General features: G+C 44.5%; 2 protein-coding genes across 4 annotated transcripts in view; both read left to right on the forward strand.

Moving 5' to 3' along the window:
• LOC117732764 (E3 ubiquitin-protein ligase TRIM21-like) overlaps positions 1-19,114 on the forward strand; it is a 299,335-nt gene that overhangs the window by 132,399 nt on the left and 147,822 nt on the right. The window lies entirely within an intron of this gene.
• The window catches only part of LOC117732533 (striatin-like), a 39,294-nt gene that overhangs the window by 9,557 nt on the left and 10,623 nt on the right, over positions 1-19,114 (forward strand). For 2 of the 3 annotated variants that reach the window (XM_034535541.1, XM_034535550.1), the window contains exons 2-7: positions 8,783-8,886; positions 9,818-9,891; positions 10,056-10,140; positions 14,609-14,779; positions 14,875-15,076; positions 15,555-15,717. In XM_034535541.1, coding sequence (XP_034391432.1) covers positions 8,783-8,886; positions 9,818-9,891; positions 10,056-10,140; positions 14,609-14,779; positions 14,875-15,076; positions 15,555-15,717 — 799 coding nt within the window. The remainder of the gene's footprint in view (positions 1-8,782; positions 8,887-9,817; positions 9,892-10,055; positions 10,141-14,608; positions 14,780-14,874; positions 15,077-15,554; positions 15,718-19,114) is intronic. The other variant, XM_034535559.1, reaches the window with a different exon arrangement.

The raw sequence follows: 19,114 nt of genomic DNA on the forward strand, positions 1-19,114 counted from the left end.
AATATATATATATATATATACTGTAATTTGTTTCCATCATAACAAGGTAAATCATTCTTACAGAGAGCTGCCCTTGAGCATTCAATGTATTCAGTATTGTTTTTCAGGCTGCAGATGAGTAGAGGATTCCTGCTACAACACTTTATGGTTATTATAAAAGGCACTTTGTCGCAACAATGAAGGAAACTGATACTCAAAGAAAATGGAAACTATAGAAGAAAAATGGCCACCCATGTTAATGGCATTGTGTGGCGTTGGGATTTTGAGCCCACTCGGGGGTCAGAACTCACAAGTCTCATGCACCGACGAGCCCGAATAATGCTCCATTACGCACTCGTTGTCCAGCACCCTCTCATTGTGGAGCCTCGTGTGACTGAAGAGAACCCAGACACCTCCACTGCTCCAGCATATTTGTATATATTTATTTTTATATATATATATATATATTTTTTTTAATATATATATATACATTTTCTTTTAAATATATTTTATATATATATATATATATATATATATATTTATTTTATATATATATTTTAATATATATATACATTTTCTTTTATATATATATATCTATATATATATATATATATATATATATATTCTTTTATTTATATATATATATATATATATTTGAACGTTAAATAACCTCCAGCAGCAGAGGGGAACACGACCCCTCCCTCCTCAAACCTCCCGATCAGACGTAATCCGTCCGAGTCGCTCTCACAGGCGTCTCCACATTTCTGACATACTTTACATACTTTCTCTGCTTACTTTTCCACGGAGAGAGAAAGCCTCAAACTCGCTGCCTTGATCGTCCTCCTGGTTTCATCTCTACCGGCCGAGTTAATTGAAACGAGGTCGAGGACCCGACAGCCGAGAGGACCGAGGACTCTGGTTATACAACCAGAGGAGTCGCCCCCCTGGTGGTCAGGATAGAGAGGATGCAGCAGAGAGGCTGTTTCCCCAACTCTCTGACGGAGGCAAGAGTCAACCCTCTCCTGAAGAAACCCACTCTCGACCCATCTGAAGTCAACAACTACAGACCTGTCTCTCTCCTTCCCTTCCTCTCCAAAACTCTAGAGCGAGCTATCTTTAACCAAGTCTCCTCCTTTCTTCACTGTAACAACCTTCTAGACCCCCACCAGTCTGGATTCAAGACAGGCCACTCAACAGAGACTGCCCTCCTTGCTGTCTCTGAGCAGCTTCACACTGCTAGAGCAGCCTCTCTGTCCTCATCCTTCTAGACCTTTCCGCTGCCTTTGACACAGTGAACCACCAGATCCTCTTGTCCTCCCTCCAGGACCTGGGTATCTCAGGCTCTGCTCTCACTCTTCTCATCCTACCTCACCGACCGCTCTATCGGGTAACCTGGAGAGGATCTGTGTCTGAGCCTTGGCCTCTGACTACTGGGGTCCCTCAGGGTTCAGTCCTTGGTCCTCTTCTCTTCTCTCTGTACACCAACTCTCTTGGCTCTGTCATTCGCTCGCATGGCTTCACCTACCACAGCTATGCTGACGACACCCAACTGATCCTCTCGTTTCCCCAATCTGAAGCACGGGTAGCAGCACGAATCTCTGCCTGTCTGACCGACATCTCTCAGTGGATGTCCGCACACCACCTGAAAATTAACCCGGACAAGACTGAACTTCTCCTCCTTCCAGGAAAGGCTCTCCCACCCACGACCCTAACTATTAACTTCAACAACTCAGTGCTGGTTCCGACTCCGACTGCCAGGAACCTCGGAGTGACGCTCGACAGTCAACTCTCCCTGACTGCCAACCATTGCCGCAATAACACGCTCCTGTAGGTACATGCTGTACAACATCAGGAGAATACGACCTCTTCTCACTCAGAAGGCGGCACAGGTTCTGGTCCAGGCTCTGGTCATCTCACGGCTGGACTATTGCAACTCCCTCTTGGCAGGTCTACCTGCTAATGCCATTCGACCTCTACAGCTCATCCAGAATGCAGCTGCTCGACTGGTTTTCAACCGACCGAATTTTACCCACACTACTCCGCTCCTCCGCGACCTTCACTGGTTACCGGTGGCCCGCCCGCATCCGCTTCAAAACATTGGTACTTGCGTACCGTGCTGCGAACAGATCGGGTCCAGTCTACATCCAGGACATGGTCAAACCGTTACACCCCAGCTTGTTCACTTCGCTCGGCTTCTGCCAATCGGCTTGTAGCTCCTTCACTCCGAGCTAAATCACGACTGTTTGCTGTGCTGGCTCCTCATTGGTGGAACGAGCTTCCCATTGACATCAGGACAGCAGCAAGTCTCTACATCTTCCGGCGCAAACTAAAAACACATCTCTTTCGACTATACCTTGAATAGGTAGCACTTAAATGCCGTAGTAGTACTTAAATGTCCCTTACCGATAGCACTTCAGTAGCACTTAAATGGCACTTACGGATAGTACTTTGTAGTTTAACTTTATTGAAGAAATTGTACTTGCTTGATTCTTGTTGTTCTGAGTTTGGACTCACGGTTTAATGCACTTATTGTAAGTCGCTTTGGATAAAAGCGTCAGCTAAATGACATGTAATGTAATGTAATAATGTAACACATGAAGCATAGACTTCTATACAACCAGAGGAGTCACCCCCTGGTGGTCAGTAGAGAGGATGCAGCTTTAAACACATGAAGCATAGACTTCTATACAACCAGAGGAGTCGCCCCCCTGGTGGTCAGGAGAGAGAATGCAGCTTTAACACGTGAAGCATAGACTTCTATACAACCAGAGTAGTCGCCCCCTGGTGGTCAGGAGAGAGAATGCAGCTTTAAAACGTGAAGTATAGACTTCTATACAACCAGAGGAGTTGCCTCTTGGTGGTCAGTAGAGAGGATGCAGCTTTAACACATGAAGCATAGACTTCTATACAACCAGAGGAGTTGCCCCCTGGTGGTCAGTAGAGAGGATGCAGCTTTAACACATGAAGCATAGACTTCTATACAACCAGAGGAGTTGCCCCCCTGGTGGTCAGTAGAGAGGATGCAGCTTTAACACGTGAAGCATAGACTTCTATACAACCAGAGGAGTCGCCCCCCTGGTGGTCAGGAGAGAGAATGCAGCTTTAACACATGAAGCATAGACTTCTATACAACCAGAAGACTCGCCCCCTGGTGGTCAGTAGAGAGGATGCAGCTTTAACAAATGAACACAGCAAGGTCTTTCTTTGTTCGGCTCCTTCCTCCTCCTCCTCTTCCTCCTCAGCTCTGCTCTTGAAGCCTTCATGTTGTTCTAATTAAAGTCTTGTCAGCTTCAGAGGAGCTCACGCATGCCGCTGCCCAGGGGGGGGGGGGGGGGCCTTCGTCGCGCGCTATTCCCGTCCATCTCAAAGCCCCGCCCCCTTTGCCTTCCCCAATCTCGCCTGATCCCCCTCCCTCTGGGCATCGCATCAAAAGACCTCCTCCTCTGTCTGGTTTACCCCTCTCCCCTCCTCCCATCCGTCTCTTCACCTCCGTTGTGAAACCTTGGGAAGCTCGGGATGTGCCAAGACTCCCTTTTTTAAATTATTAAAAAAAAATATATATTTTGCAAAACAGAAACAAAGAGAGGGGAAGATTTTGGGGGATGTGAGCTTGTAACTGTAACGAGCTGAGGGCGGATTCTATTGAGGAAGCTCTAGTGTTCATCCTCCTTCTGGACTTGGTCGTCCCCGACAACGATACCCAGTCCCATTTGGGGGGGGGGGGGGGGGGGGGTTCTCAAAGGCCGCTGCAAAAGAAAATGTTGAGGATGAGTGCCGCTGGTAGGCGATGATGGGACGTGAAATACATGGTGTGAAATAAAGATTTAATGACCGAAGTCCCACTAAATTAAATGAGTCAGCCGTGTTTTTTTATTGATGCTTAAATATCGATACAGTCCGACCTTTTTTTTTTTTTTTTTTTTAAGCTGGATATCATGTTGAGACTTCTTTTTTAAATAACTGTGAAAAAGAAGGAAAAAAACAGTTGAATTAAGAGGGATCATTTCTAGTGTTGATTGTAAAAAGGAAATACATCAAAAACTCATTTTACTTTAAAAGTAAAATCAACACTTTTGTTCCAGGTTTTCCTAAAAAAATGTGACGAGAGCACAGAGGAAGCTTGTCGCTGCCCTCTGGTGGACAAACCGTGTCATGACGGCCTCAAACACTCCATGGAGCTTACATGGTTTTTCAGAGAGATGCTGATTTTTTGATGAACCCCAAGCAAGCGGACAATCCTCATGAAAGCTTTTCCCATAGAGACTCAGACAGCACCCCCCCCCCCCCCCCCCCCCCCCCTTATCCTCTTAGCTTATCCTCCCCTTCACCCTCTCATCTCTCCATCCCCCTTCATCTCCGAGGAATAATCCCCTCGCTGCTCCAGATTTAAGCGTCGGGAAATCCCCCAAACACAGGACTCCTCTTTGTGTCCCAAAAAAAATATTGCTGCAGCATTAATACGGCGTCAGCGGGCGTATTATGTTGTTTTTTTGGATGAAAAGACACAGTTTGACCTTTTTGTTTTCGTCGTGTAGCTTTCACCAATGTTGTTTTTTTTTTTTAACATGTTTCAGCCCATTTACTGCAGCTCATCGCTGCTTACCAATTCCCCAATTGTGTTCTTTAGATTGAGGAATTTGAATCGAATCCTTTTTGCGTTGATTTGATTGGCCTGTTGAAAAGTGGGCGGGGCTTACACGCTACCGTGGATGTACAAAGAGAGCGGTAGTACGAGCATCGGAGGCGGCGCCCCGTTCATTCTCACGAACGTCGCTCAGCGGCGCGCAAAAGTTTTCGACTAGCGAGTTCGGAAAAAATTACCCACGATTTCCCTCAACGATGGGCCCATAAATTAAGCCCCGCCTCCAAGCCCTCGGAGGAAAGAAAACCACTTTGCCTTTCGGCTGACGGTGCATTTTTTTTTACAACTTGTTTAAATAAGTGCTACACAAATGTTTCGTACTGGGAAGTTGATTCGGCAATAATAATAAAAAATCGCTTTTCCCATTGACGTCTATGTGGAGAAAGTCATTTTGGGACCACTGGCGTCACGTTACCGACCTGATTGTAATTCCAGCATTTGGCCACAATAAAATGTGCTTGGCACTCTGCCTGGAAGCACCTCCCTTTCCATTAAACGCTGATTGATTGATTGATTGATTGATTGATGGCATGAGTTGATAGTGGTTGGTACCCTTTTTTTAAATTGTTGGATGGATGCTCGGCTGACGTCGACCGCGGCAGCGAAGCCGTCCACAGCAGCTCCCCCGGAGGGTTTGTGGTGTTGGGAATGCACAGAAGTGGATATTGATTTTCATACAGGAATGAACTACTGGAAAGTGGTTCCTCTAAGAATAGACATCGGCATGAAGGAGACGTCGGAGAGCTCCGGCGTCACGCTCACTTTTAAGTTAAGAATCGATCGGTCCGTCTCGCTGTCAATCAACGAACGCATCAATAGCTCTCATCCTTTACCGTCTTATGACTTTTATGATGATGCAATAGCATAATCACCCATGTACAGCCTTTCAAAGAGTTTAAGCAACAGGAAGTAAACCTTTTTGAGTTTAAACTTTTTTTTTTTTTTTTTTAATGCCATCTTTTCCCTTAAAGCAGCTATATTCAATATATTTCAGATTTTTGAAATGACGACGTTATTCAGCTTTACAGAGTTCTGGTTCACTCTCGCTGCTCTCAGTGTTGTTACGAGAGGAAACCCCTATAAATAAAAAGCCACTGTACACCACCTGCTCTGCAGCAGAGATGGTGGAGACCAAACACGGAGCTAAAAAAAGGGAATTCTGGACTTCCGCTCGATCCAATCAGTCGGCAACCTGCAGGTCTGACGAGTTAAACCAGCGTAGAAGGAGCTTTGAACTTGGATTACGAGTCACATTTAGACCAAATGGACCATAAAGCGAGCAAGTTCCATCCTGTCGAATCAGAGCGGTCCGTTTGGTATTTCTGTGATCCGATGTGGAGCACCGACTCGTTCTAAAAAAGAAGAAAGGGCTGATGGGAATTCTTAACAAGTGGGTTACCCAGTTTGCCCTGCATTTAGACTGAAGGCACCCCTGAGACGTTGCCCTCTCTGACCGATGCTTCCTCCTCTGAAACTGAACTCCTACACCCGCTTTTTAAACCGCGAGGAAGTTCAAATAAAAACACTAAACCAGAACTGGAGGTTTGCCACCTGTTTTAAAAAAAAAAAAAAAAAAAAAAAGAAAGAAAATTGCGTTTGAACCAAAGCTCATAACAAAAAATTTGATTTTGAGTAAAGTGCTCCTCGGTGAAACGGGGGCGTACACTTACTTACGACATTGGCCACAAAGTGACACGAACACTTAAGTTTCTTCTCTGCTGAAAACACAATAAAAAAACATTTTAAATCATGGCCCCTCTGGCGTAGACATTATTAATAATTTCGATTTTGATTGTTGGACCGTGCGCTGTGTCCCGCTCTGATGGGATTTCACATCCTGGGATTTCAGATGCGCAGAGAGCACGACGAGCAGAATGTTCTTTCCGACCCGTTTAACAGATTCACTGAGTCACCGGAGTGGAAGACCGGCGCGTGAACAAATAAATGAAAGCAACGCGACCCTAAAATCGAGAGAAGAAGAGCCGTTCAAGGTCATCAAAGGCGAATTTAATGGGAAACCGGTGGAAGGCCTCGTCGCCTCTGCTATCGATTAGTTTTCCTGCCTCCGCGAAGCGTCTTACTGGCTGCCGCTGAAACACGACGCTCGGATGCTTCAGTCAAATCTTTAATCGTGAGAAGACTCCCACACAAACCTTTTTCTTTAATATATATATATATTTTTTTTTTTAAATGCATGCATGTATTTCTTGTAAAAAAAATACATTAAGTTACTGTACATTGTACTGATAACGGAAATACACCGTAATATGAACAGCAATCAAAGAAGCATTTATTACTTAAGATATTGATTTAAAATGTATGTTGTCACAGTTAAATGTACGGACCATTGTGCTGACAATGGAAATATTTATATTTATAACTCATTCTAAATATAACAACCAGTTTATAAAAGACAGGTTTTTGATCTCTGGGCTCAAGAGCTTGAAAGCGTTTCCAAAACAGAGCGCTCGCCTCCCCCGTGTGTGTGTGTGTGTGTGTGTGTGTGTGTGTGTGTGTGTGTGTGTGTGTGTGTGTGTGTGTGTGTGTGTGTGTGTGTGTGTGTGTGTGTGTGTGTGTGTGTGTGTGTGGTGTGTGTGTGTGTGTGTGTGTGTGTGTGTGTGTGTGTGTGTGTGTGTGTGTGTGTGTGTGTGTGTGTGTGTGTGTGTGTGTGTGTGTGAAATGATGTAATATGTCCAACACCAGCAGAAAACAGTGAAGCTGGATATTATCTCTAAATGGCTTAAATAAAAATAGAGAATTTGATACGATTCTTGAAAACTGAATACATCATAAATCCCAATATTTACCAAATATAGAACACTTTATGGTGCCCTTTATAATATATTAAATTCATTTTTATATGCATCTAATAATTGTAAACATCTCACTGCAGCACACACACAAAAGTTGGGCGACTCAACTTTATAAAGCATTGACAGATCGAATTAGGTCTAAATTCACACTGAAGCCTCTAAATAGTGTGTGTGTGTGTGTGTGTGGTTGTATGGCCATCGAAGTGAGGACCATCGAGGGTTTTTAACCTTTGGAGTGAGGACCAAAATGCAAAGTGAGGACATTTAGGCCGGTCCTCACTTTGTTTTTGCTGATATGGCCTCTAGAGGCTGCCAACCTGCTTCTCTGAAAGTTTGTGTGTGAACTGATCTTGTTGTTTCACTGGTTTGAGTGTTTTCTGAGGAAAAGTCTAAAAAAATATTCACTATTTTCTGACACTTTGGAGTCTGAGCCAAAAGCTGCAGTTCCTCCAACGGCCACTTGAGGCGGACTTCAGGCAACAAAACCTCTGTTAGGTTTAGAAGAAGGTTGTCAAATACTTTGTTTAGGTTTTCGCAGCAAAAGTACTTAGTTAGGTTTAGGAATAGATCACGTTTGGGTTAAAATAACGATGACCGTACGCACGTTGCGTGACAAATGCATCAGCATTGACTCCTCCCCCCCCCCCCCCCCCCTAATGCTAATGTTACCATGCTAATGTTAGCGGATTGAATTCGCCATTCGTTCTGCAGGTGTTCTTGTTTTCTGTGTTTTTGATCATGAACCAAAGTGCTTTTTTGTTTTGAATGAAACGGCTGACCTGGTTTATGATGCTTTCGGGCCCACACAAACAACTGTCCATGTGGAGGAAGAGGAAGGAGGAAGAGGAGGCAGTAGAGCTCCCAGCTGGGAGAACAGCTGGGCCTCTGCATTCGGTGAACTCGCTCGAGGACGAAACGCCGTTGCCTCGTTTTTTTGGGGGGGGGTGTTTGTCGAGACCGCGCAAACCTTTTGGGGCGCCTCGCACGCGTCGGGTGTATCTGAACCTGGAGTCCGGGGTCACATGACGTCTGTTCCCACGCTGAGTCGCGTCCGAGAGGAGACGTTGATACGGATCAGACGCAGAGTAATTCACAAGGTCACAAGTTACCGCTCGAGCCTTGTTCCATTTCCCAGGAGGCTTTGGGGCCCGCTGGCCTGACGGAGGAGAAAGCTCCTGATTGACAGATGCTCAATTTACACACACACACACACACACACACAAGTGTTTTTCTCTGGGGAAAATAAAATACACTGAACAGGACAAAAAAATACACATAAACATGTATGAAATATTACATCTTTGGAACGTTCTCCGTGTTCCCTCTGTTCCCCCCCCCCCCCCCCCAGGCTCAGATAGCCTTCCTGCAGGGGGAGAGGCGGGGCCAGGAGAACCTGAAGAACGACCTGGTGAGACGGATCAAGATGCTAGAGTACGTCCTCAAACAGGAGAGGTGAGTGCATGCACACACACACACACACACGTATGCACATGCAACCATAAATCCTAAATCAAGCCCTTATTATATTCTTTTTTTTAAAAATATATATATATATATAATTTCCTCAGTTCAGATCAGTTTCATGTGATTTAAATGTCAAAAACTATATTGATAAACTTGATAAAAAAGACAAATAAATAAAAGATAAATGCATAAGTAATAGAACGTAAAAAAGAAATTAAATTAAACCTATTTATATTACAAATAAAATAAAATAATTTCGCCTACAAAGACTCTTAATAATAATAAAAACATAAATTACTTTGGACTCGATGATCTGACGAGGAATTCAAAAGGAGTTGAAGTGACGGATACGATCAGTGTGAAAGTCGATCCTCCGCCTCACAGAGCAGCTTATCCTCTTTATCTTAATTATTGGTAATAAATCACTTAATCTGGCGACGGACTTTGTGTTTGATTGGCGGGTGTGGACGCTGTGAAGAGGCGTGTTGTGGGAAAAGTATAGCGGACTTCATTAAGGACAGCAGCACGTTAAAGGACCTTTTGTGGTGTTTAATTAATTAATTAGTTCATCAATTACAAATCGGGACATTGCTGCTAATCGTTTTGTTTTTTTAATCCAACTTTTAAAAAATAGATTTTTATGGTTTTAGTTCACGGCTATTATAGATCAACATTAATCTTCAACATTCAGTTCACTTTAAGTGAACGATTATTAACTATTTGAATCTTTAAAAAAAAATATATATATATATATGTTGCAATAAAAAAAAAAAATCTGTAAAAAAGTGTATTGGTGTCGAACATTATTGTCTTTTTTTCTGTACAAAAAAAAACATTTATAGTGCAATTAAAGCATAGCGGCGCTCTAATATCTAATAATATATATCGGACGTTGTGATAACCAATGTGTCTCCCTCAGGGCCAAATACCACAAGACGAAGTACGGCACGGAGCTGAACCAGGGAGAGATCATCCCTCCCAGTTATGACTCAGGTAACACACCTCTCTGCTCTCTGCTAGTGATGCCTGACAGAAACATGTTGTCATTCTCTCTCTCTCTCTCTCTCTCTCTCTCTCTCTCTCTCTCTCTCTCTCTCTCTCTCTCTCTCTCTCTCTCTCTCTCTCTCTCTCTCTCTCTCTCTCTCTCTCTCTCTCAGATGAGGGGAATGACAGTGAGGCTCCCAGTCCTCCAAACAGCAGCCATCAGCTCAGCTGGAAACAAGGACGCCAGCTGCTCAGACAGTGAGTTCACACACACACACACACACACACACACACACACACACACACACACACACACACACACATACACACACTAATTTAGACTTCCACAGTGTCATGGGATGGCTGACTGTGTGTGTGTGTGTGTGTTTAAGTGTGTGTGTTTGTCTCAGAACAAAAAGCTGAAAGTCAATCTTCTTAATGGAGATTAACACTTTCAATGGGACTCAAACACACTAATCCACTGGGACCAGTCGGAGACGACAGTGTTGAGATCTTGTACTTAAAATGTGAAAAACACACCATTACAATAATGTAGGAAAGTCTGAATAATATATATTAGATTATGAATTGTAAACATAGACTCACTAATGTGTTTAGTGCTGCGGCCGGTGAAGTTGGAGCTAATTGATTTATTATACTGCCGTGTAGCTCATGAATGGTTTTATCCTAACCATTAATAACACATAATATACTGGTTGTATTTAGAATTATTAATCTGATTCTGAATCTTCACAGTGAATTAAGTGAGTGAGTAAAAATTGCAATAATTCCCTCCTGAGATGTCGTGGATCAGAAGTATAAAGTAGAAAACTCGTATTTAAGTGTATTTGAGTTAATGTACTTTAGTCTGTAGGAGTTTAATGTATAACAATACATAGTTGTTCATGCACTTGTCACATAAAAGTTGAAGTGTGTGTGTGTGTGTGTGTGTGTGTGTGTGTGTGTGTGTGTGTGTGTGTGTGTGTGTGTGTGTGTGTGTGTGTGTGTGTGGTGTGTGTGTGTGTGTGTGTGTGTGTGTGTGTGTGTGTGTGTGTGTGTGTGTGTGTGTGTGTGTGTGTGTGTGTGTGTGTGTGTGAGCGAGCGAGCAGTGAATGGAGGATTGTGTGGAAGCGTTGAGGCCTCCTGCGATCGGAGAGGCTGGTACAGAGGCCGTCCTACCCTTTCTCTCTCTCTCTCTCTCTCTCTCTCTCTCTCTTTGTCTCTCTCTCTCTCTCTCTCTCTCTCTCTTTGTCTCTCTCTCTCTCTCCCCCTGTCTATCTATCTCTCCCCCTATGTCTCTCTCTCTCTCCCCTCTCTCTCTCCCCCTGTCTATCTATCTCTCTCCCCGTGTCTCTCTCTCTGTCTCTCCCCTCTCTCTCTCCCCCTGTCTATCTATCTCTCTCCCCGTGTCTCTCTCTCTGTCTCTCCCCTCTCTCTCTCCCCTCTCTCTCTCCCCCTGTGTCTCTCTCTCTCCCCCTGTGTGTCTCTCTCTCTCTCCCCCTCCCTCTCTCCCCCTGTGTCTCTCTCTCTCTCTCTCCCCTCTCTCTCTCCCCCTGTGTGTGTGTCTCTCTCTCTCTCCCCTCTCTCTCCCCTGTCTCTCTCTCTCCCCTCTCTCTCTCTCTCTCCCCTCTCTCTCTCTCCCCTCTCTCTCTCCCCCTGTGTCTCTCTCTCTCTCTCTCTCTCTCTCTCTCTCTCCTTGTGAACAAACACACTAGATGCTATTCAGAATTATTCCTCCGTCCACCGAGGGTAAAAACCTCCGTGATAAAGCGCTGTTCTCAGATCAGCCGTGTGCCGCTCCTCTCGGGGTCTCAGGGTGGAGGTCCGGTCCAGAGATCAGCTTGAGCGTCCGATTGGACTTCTGGATTCTTATTGGACGTTGCGCACCTTAAAGGGTAAACTTCACGTCTTTGCTCAAGTTATTTTTGTCATGTGAGACTAAACCGAGCTTTGGCTTTTTGATTTGTCTCGTCAAAATAACGTGCTAACCTAATTCTAGCATGTCGCGTGACATTAGAAAGAATAAATATTTAAGCTCAACAAAACTAACGACTCACTTATGGTTGAACAAACCCAGTCAGTGTTAGTTAGTTCCTGAATGTGGTGGCGTTGCCCTTTAAGGTCCTTTGAGATAACTGTGGCGTTGTGTAGCTCAGCGGGTACGGCAAGGCACCGATCAGAAGGGGAGAGGGGCGTTCAGGGAAAACGGTTTTATTAACGTCTCCGATGAATTCAGAGAAAGACGAATGTATTTGTGTGACTTGTAGTATAAAACTTATAGTGACCGGTATCTTCAGTGTGGAGGTTTTCCAACGCTGATAATCAGAATTATTGGATGATTTGAACAAATGAGATGAATCTGCATCCTATTTATCATATATATATATATATATATATATATATATATATATATATATATATATATATATATATATATATATATATATACATATATATATATATATATATATATACATACATATATATATATATATATATATATATATATATATATATATATATACATATATATATATATATATATATATATATATATATATATATATACATATATATATATACATATATATATATATATATATATACATATATATATATACATATATATATATATATATATATATACATATATATATATATGTATATATATATATATATATATATATATATATATATATATATATATACATATATATATATACATATATATATATATATATATATACATATATATATATACATATATATATATATATATATATATACATATATATATATATGTATATATATATATGTATATATATATATATATATATATATATATATATATATATATATATATATATATATATATATATATGCAGGAAGGAAAGAAAACTAACGGCTGTATTTTAAAATAAAATCGCATTAAACATAAAAGTTTAAAAAAGAGTTTTCCTCGTACCAGACTGTGTATGTCGCCCATCGGTCTGTGGACACGGGTTTTGATGCCTTGAACTCACTAATTTGTCCGTCGCCATCTTGGATTTTGGCAACCGGGGAACGAAAGTGACCATATTTAGAACGCGGAAGACGCCGCTATGGTAGCGACCTGTCAATCACCTTGTAGCCCCGCCCTTAAGCATACTCTGCTTTATGGACCATAATTTACTAAATGAACATCACGCTGTATTGAAGAAGACTTAAAACTAGAGATTGAGACCAAAAACTAATGTTTACAATGTTTACTGAGGGAATACATCGAGAGAAGTAGTCATTTATATAGACTTCTACACAACCAGAGGAGTCGCCCCCTGGTGGTCAGGAGAGAGAATGCAGCTTTAACACATGAAGCATAGACTTCTATACAACCAGAGGAGTCGCCCCCTGGTGGTCAGTAGAGAGAATGCAGCTTTAACACATGAAGCATAGACTTCTATACAACCAGAGGAGTCACCCCCTGGTGGTCAGTAGAGAGAATGCAGCTTTAACACATGAAGCATAGACTTCTATACAACCAGAGGAGTCGCCCCCTGGTGGTCAGGAGAGAGAATGCAGCTTTAACACATGAAGCATAAACTTCTATACAACCAGAGTCGCCGCCCCCTGCTGGTCAGTTGAAAGAATGCAGCTTTAACACATGAAGCATAGACTTCTATACAACCAGATGAGTCGCCCCCTGGTGGTCAGTTGAGAGAATGCAGGTTTAGGGCACTTTTCGGAATGGGAGGTTGTCACCTGACTCATTCTCTCCCGGGATGCACTGAATCGATACCGACTCTCATAGCTGGAACCGGTATTGGTGACAATAGGGCGGCTCTTTTTAATTTAAATGTTTACGTCTCATTACACACATAGCTGAGGGAGATGACAACAAACGTGTCAGCTGCACAATTTATTGATTTTTATAATAAATTAACAGTAAGTTTGTTTGTTACATTTTTGATGACGGTGTCCAAAAAGTGTTTAAACAATTCATTAAACTGCCTTCAGAAACACGCTTTCAGCAACCGAGGACATTTACAAAAAGTCTTTCTTCCCAAATGCACATTTCTTTGGTCACAGTTAATAATAATATTTGTTGCGGCCTTTCGGCTTCACGGGTTGGTCAAAACACATCAGAGTGAATCACAATGAATAGATAAACATTTTCGGTACAGACAAACACAACGGACATGGTTACAGAACCCTTGATGGTTCTCTATTTCCCCCGAGCCTCCTCTGACCTGTTTCTTGTCCCTTGTCTCTCCTGTCTACTGTCTCCTCTCTATTGTCTCCTCTCTCCTGTCTGTCCCTTGTCTCCCCTGTCCCCTGTCTCCTCTCTCCTGTCTACTGTATCCCCTGTCTCCTGTCTACTGTATCCCCTGTCTCCTGTCCCTTGTCTCCCCTGTCCCCTGTCTCCTGTCTACTGTATCCCCTGTCTCCTGTCCCTTGTCTCCTGTCCCCTGTCTCTTGTCTGTCTCCCGTCCCGTCTCCTGTCTCCCCTGTCTCTCCTGTCCCTTGTTTCCCCTGTCTCCTTTCCCCTGTCTCCTGTCCCTTGTTTCCCCTGTCTCCTTTCCCTTGTTTCCCCTGTCTCCTTTCCCCTGTCTCCTGTCCCCTGTCTCTTGTCTGTCTCCTGTCCCTTGTCTCTCCTAACCCCTGTCTCCTGTCCCTTGTCTCCCTTGTCTCCTGTCTGTTGTCCTCTGTCTCCTGACCCCTGTCTCCTGTCCCCTGTCTCCCCCCTTAGATACCTGCAGGAAGTGGGGTACACAGACACCATCCTGGATGTGAAGTCTCAGCGAGTGAGAGCGCTGCTCGGTCTGACCGGCGACTCGGGGGAGAAACCTCCGGAGAGGAGAGCCGAACCGATGGTCAACGGCACCGAGCCGTCCTCGCCGAAGGACGACGTGGTGGGCGGGTACGAGATGAGACCCCCCCCCCCCTCCCTCGTAGAAACCCAGTTGCTTTCACGGCACCAGACTCAGTCTCTCTCTCTCTCTCTCTCCTCCACAGCAAACCCGACATGTCGGACTCGGCCAGCGCGTTGGAGGCCTTCAAGTTCATCGAGAGCGCTGCAGCAGAGTTCAGCGACGAGGACGAGGAGGAGGAGGAGGAAGAGGAGGACAGCGAAGGGCGGGACAGGAGCATGTTGCACCTGGCTACAGTAAGACCTGAACACACCGGTGACCTCCCAGTGACCTTGACCATCACGGAAGTACAAAGTATTTCTGTATCATCAGCTAAATATACTTCAATGCATCATATTCTATAAGATTGTCATGTTTGAGAACCTCGTATCTCTAAAAAGAAAAAAAACATTTTATTTATCTGAAGAAGTGGGAGGAGTTTATTAAAACATAAACATTCAACACGTCGAGGTTTTACCTGAACGGGAAGGAGATGAACTGTAATATGTAAAGTAATAAAGTGCAAACGTGTTATTGTCACAGCTGTGATGAAGGTTTATTTGAGCTTATGTACGATTATATATATTCAAACATTCGGTGGTTTTATGGCTCCATCATTCCACCTTTTTTATGAAAACATTCTCACTCACATTCTCAAGCTTCAAGAGAGGAGACGGGAAAGGAACCGGTGGTTTCCTGTCTGATGTTGTCTACAATAGGAGCCAGACTTTTATTTTATTTCATTGTTTTTAAATGATCTTCCTCATTCCCTTCAACGTTCACCAGATGGTGAGGAAGAAGCATTCGTCCACCCCTTCCTCCACGACCTCCGACCTCAGCGACGACCCCGACACGGAGGAGGCGCTGAAGGGGTTCGATTTCCTGGCGAGTCCAGACGAGCTGGACGGGTCACCGGAGTCCAGGAGTGGGGAGGACAGCGGAGAGTGGGGTGAGAAATGAGTCCAATAAAGCAGTTTAAAAATCTGCTAAGGTCCAATATCTCAAAATACGGTTAAAAACATGAAGTTGAAAACATCAGAGATGTAAAAAGTGTATCGGAAATGTGGATTTAAGTACACAACTCAGCTAAATGCACAACGGGTCGAGTTGATTTTATATATAATACCTTTTATAAATTCAGAGTTATTTTTAAAAAGTTGAGCATGAACATGAAACATTTTATCGGCGTATTAATCTCCATATAATAATATAATAATATTCAGGCTGCTTCTCATTTTAAAATAAATAGGTTTGTTAAGTCTCTCTTCACAGTATAAACACAACTCTTTCTTTTCAAAATAAAGGTCCTCCCCTGGCAGCCCACGCAATTTACTCCGCAATCCCTTCGTGTTCTACTGTTGCTTAGCAACGCATTACCCCCCCCCCCCCCCCCTGCCCGCCCTCCCCCACGCAGTCGGTGGTGATTCACCACTTCACCGTGCAGATCGCTGTGAAGGAGTGCTGACTCAGCGCACATTCAGGGAGAGGAACATCTTTTATTAATTTATTTTTATTATTATTTTCATCTGCTGTTGTTTTGTTTTTTTCGCTCCTCCGGTTTAAAACCGGCTGCGTTATGAAACACGTTTGTCATCTGGAGGCTTTTTCTTCTCTACGCTCCGTCACTCCACAAATTTAGAGGAAAGAAAAATCAGAATTTAAGTCAGTTTAGTAGCAGCAAAACATATTTGAGTCTCAAAAAGAACCCAATCGAACCTGAGGGTGGCAGAGAGATGGACATATGGTCAAAAAGAAGGAAGAAGAAGTACCTCACAGGTAGGAGAAGTACCTCACAGGAGGTAGAAGTACCTCACAGGTAGAAGAAGTACCTCACAGGTAGAAGAAATACCTCACAGGAGGTAGAAGTACCTCACAGGTAGAAGAAGTACCTCACAGGAGGTAGAAGTACCTCACAGGTAGAGGAAGTACCTGACAGGTAGAAGAAATACCTCACAGGAGGTATAAGTACCTCACAGGTAGAAGAAGTACCTCACAGGAGGTAGAAGTACCTCACAGGTAGAAGAAGTACCTCACAGGAGGTAGAAGTACCTCACAGGTAGAAGAAGTACCTCACAGGAGGTAGAAGTACCTCACAGGTAGAGGAAGTACCTGACAGGTAGAAGAAATACCTCACAGGAGGTATAAGTACCTCACAGGTAGAAGAAGTACCTCACAGGAGGTAGAAGTACCTCACAGGTAGAAGAAGTACCTCACAGGAGGTAGAAGTACCTCACAGGTAGAAGAAGTACCTCACAGGAGGTAGAAGTACCTCACAGGTAGAGGAAGTACCTGACAGGTAGAAGAAATACCTCACAGGAGGTATAAGTACCTCACAGGTAGAAGAAGTACCTCACAGGTAGAAGAAGTACCTCACAGGTAGAGGAAGTACCTCACAGGAGGTAGATGTACCTCACAGGAAGAAGAAGTACCTCACAGGAGGTAGAAGTACCTCACAGGTAGAATAAGTACCTCACAGGAGGTAGAAGTACCTCACATGAGGTAGAAGTACCTCACATGAGGTAGAGGAAGTACCTCACAGGTAGAGGAAGTACCTCACAGGAGGTAAAAGTACCTCACAGGTAGAATAAGTACCTCACAGGTAGAAGTACCTCACAGGAAGAAGAAAGTACCTCACAGGAAGAAGAAAGTACCTCACAGGAAGAATAAGTACCTGACAGGTAGAAGAAGTACCTCACAGGTAGAGGAAGTACCTCACAGGTAGAGGAAGTACCTCACAGGAGGTAGAAGTACCTCACAGGAAGAAAAAGTACCTCACAGGAGGTAGAAGTACCTTCTTCCAAAAAGCCCAATTACCCTTCAAAGGTTCTTGTGGCTTCTTTAGTTCAACGAGTCGCTTCCAGAACCGCAGAGAATCAGCTGTTATTTGTTTGTTTGTTATATCTCACCCTGTTTGTGTCTCGCGTCCATCTCAATTTCCACATTGAACCCCGTATTTAAAAAAAAAAAGCAGAAGACACTTGTTGACTCCTCTTGTTTCTCTTTGTTGTTGACGTTCGGAGTCTAAAATTACGCACAACGTTTACATGTTTTATTATAATAATAACGGCCGTCCCACACTGATCATCATATTCATATACTAATACATTTTGAAAGGCTGAAAGTTACAGGGAGTTTATCCATCCATCCATTATCAGCTCTTATCCGGGGTCGGGTCGCGGTGGCAGCAGGTTCAGCAGGCCGACCCAGGCTTCCCTCTCACCCGCAACACTTTCCAGCTCATTCTGGGGGATCCCGAGGCGTTCCAAGGCCAGCCGGGAGATATAATCCCTCCAGCGTGTCCTCGGTCTTCCCCGGGGCCTCCTACCAGTTGGACGTGCCCGGAAAACCTCTAATGGGAGGCGTCCAGGAGGCATCCTGACTAGATGCCCGAACCACCTCAGCTGACTCCTTTGGACACGAAGGAGCAGCGACTCGACTCCAAGCTCCCCCCTGATGTCCGAGCTCCTTACCCTATCTCTAAGGCTGAGCCCGGCCACCCTACGGAGGAAGCTCATTTCGGCCGCTTGTATCCGAGATCTCGTTCTTTCGGTCGCGACCCAGAGTTCGTGACCATAGGTGAGGGTTGGAACGTAGACCGACCAGTAAATGGAGAGCTTTGCCTTCCGGCTCAGCTCCCTCTTCACCAAGACGGACCGGTACAGCGCCTGTTTTACTGCTGCAGCCGCACCGATCCGCCTGTCGATCTCCCGCTCCACCTTACCCTCACTCGTGAACAAGACCCCGAGATACTTGAACTCCTTCGCTTGGGGTAGGCAGTTTGCCCCCACCTGGAGGGAGCAATCCGCCGGTTTCTGGCAGAGCACCATGGCCTCAGATTTGGAGGTGCTAACTCTCATCCCTGCCGCTTCGCACTCGGCTGCAAAACGCCCCAGTGAATGCTGGAGGTCACGGTGGAGGTCACGGTCCGAGGAGGCAAACAGGACCACATCATCCGCAAACAGCAGAGAGGCGATCCCGAGACTCCCGAACCGGATCCTCTCCGCCCCCTGGCTGCGCCTAGATATCCTGTCCGTGAAGGTCACGAACAGGACCGGTGATAAAGGGCAGCCCTGGCGGAGGCCAACACCCACCGGGAACGTGTCTGACTTACTACCGAGGAGACGAACACAGCTCCTACTGCAGGCGTACAGAGACCGGATGGCCCGTGCCAACGGGTCCGGCACCCCATACTCCCGCAGCACCCCCCACAAAAACCCCTGAGGGACCCGGTCGAAAGCCTTCTCCAGGTCTACAAAGCACATGTAAACTGGTTGGGCAAACTCCCAGGACCCCTCCAGTAATCTTGCGAGGGTAAAGAGCTGGTCCACTGTTCCACGACCGGGACG

The sequence above is a fragment of the Cyclopterus lumpus genome, chromosome 1, assembly GCF_009769545.1.
Source record: "Cyclopterus lumpus isolate fCycLum1 chromosome 1, fCycLum1.pri, whole genome shotgun sequence".
In the NCBI taxonomy this organism is placed as follows: domain Eukaryota; kingdom Metazoa; phylum Chordata; class Actinopteri; order Perciformes; family Cyclopteridae; genus Cyclopterus; species Cyclopterus lumpus.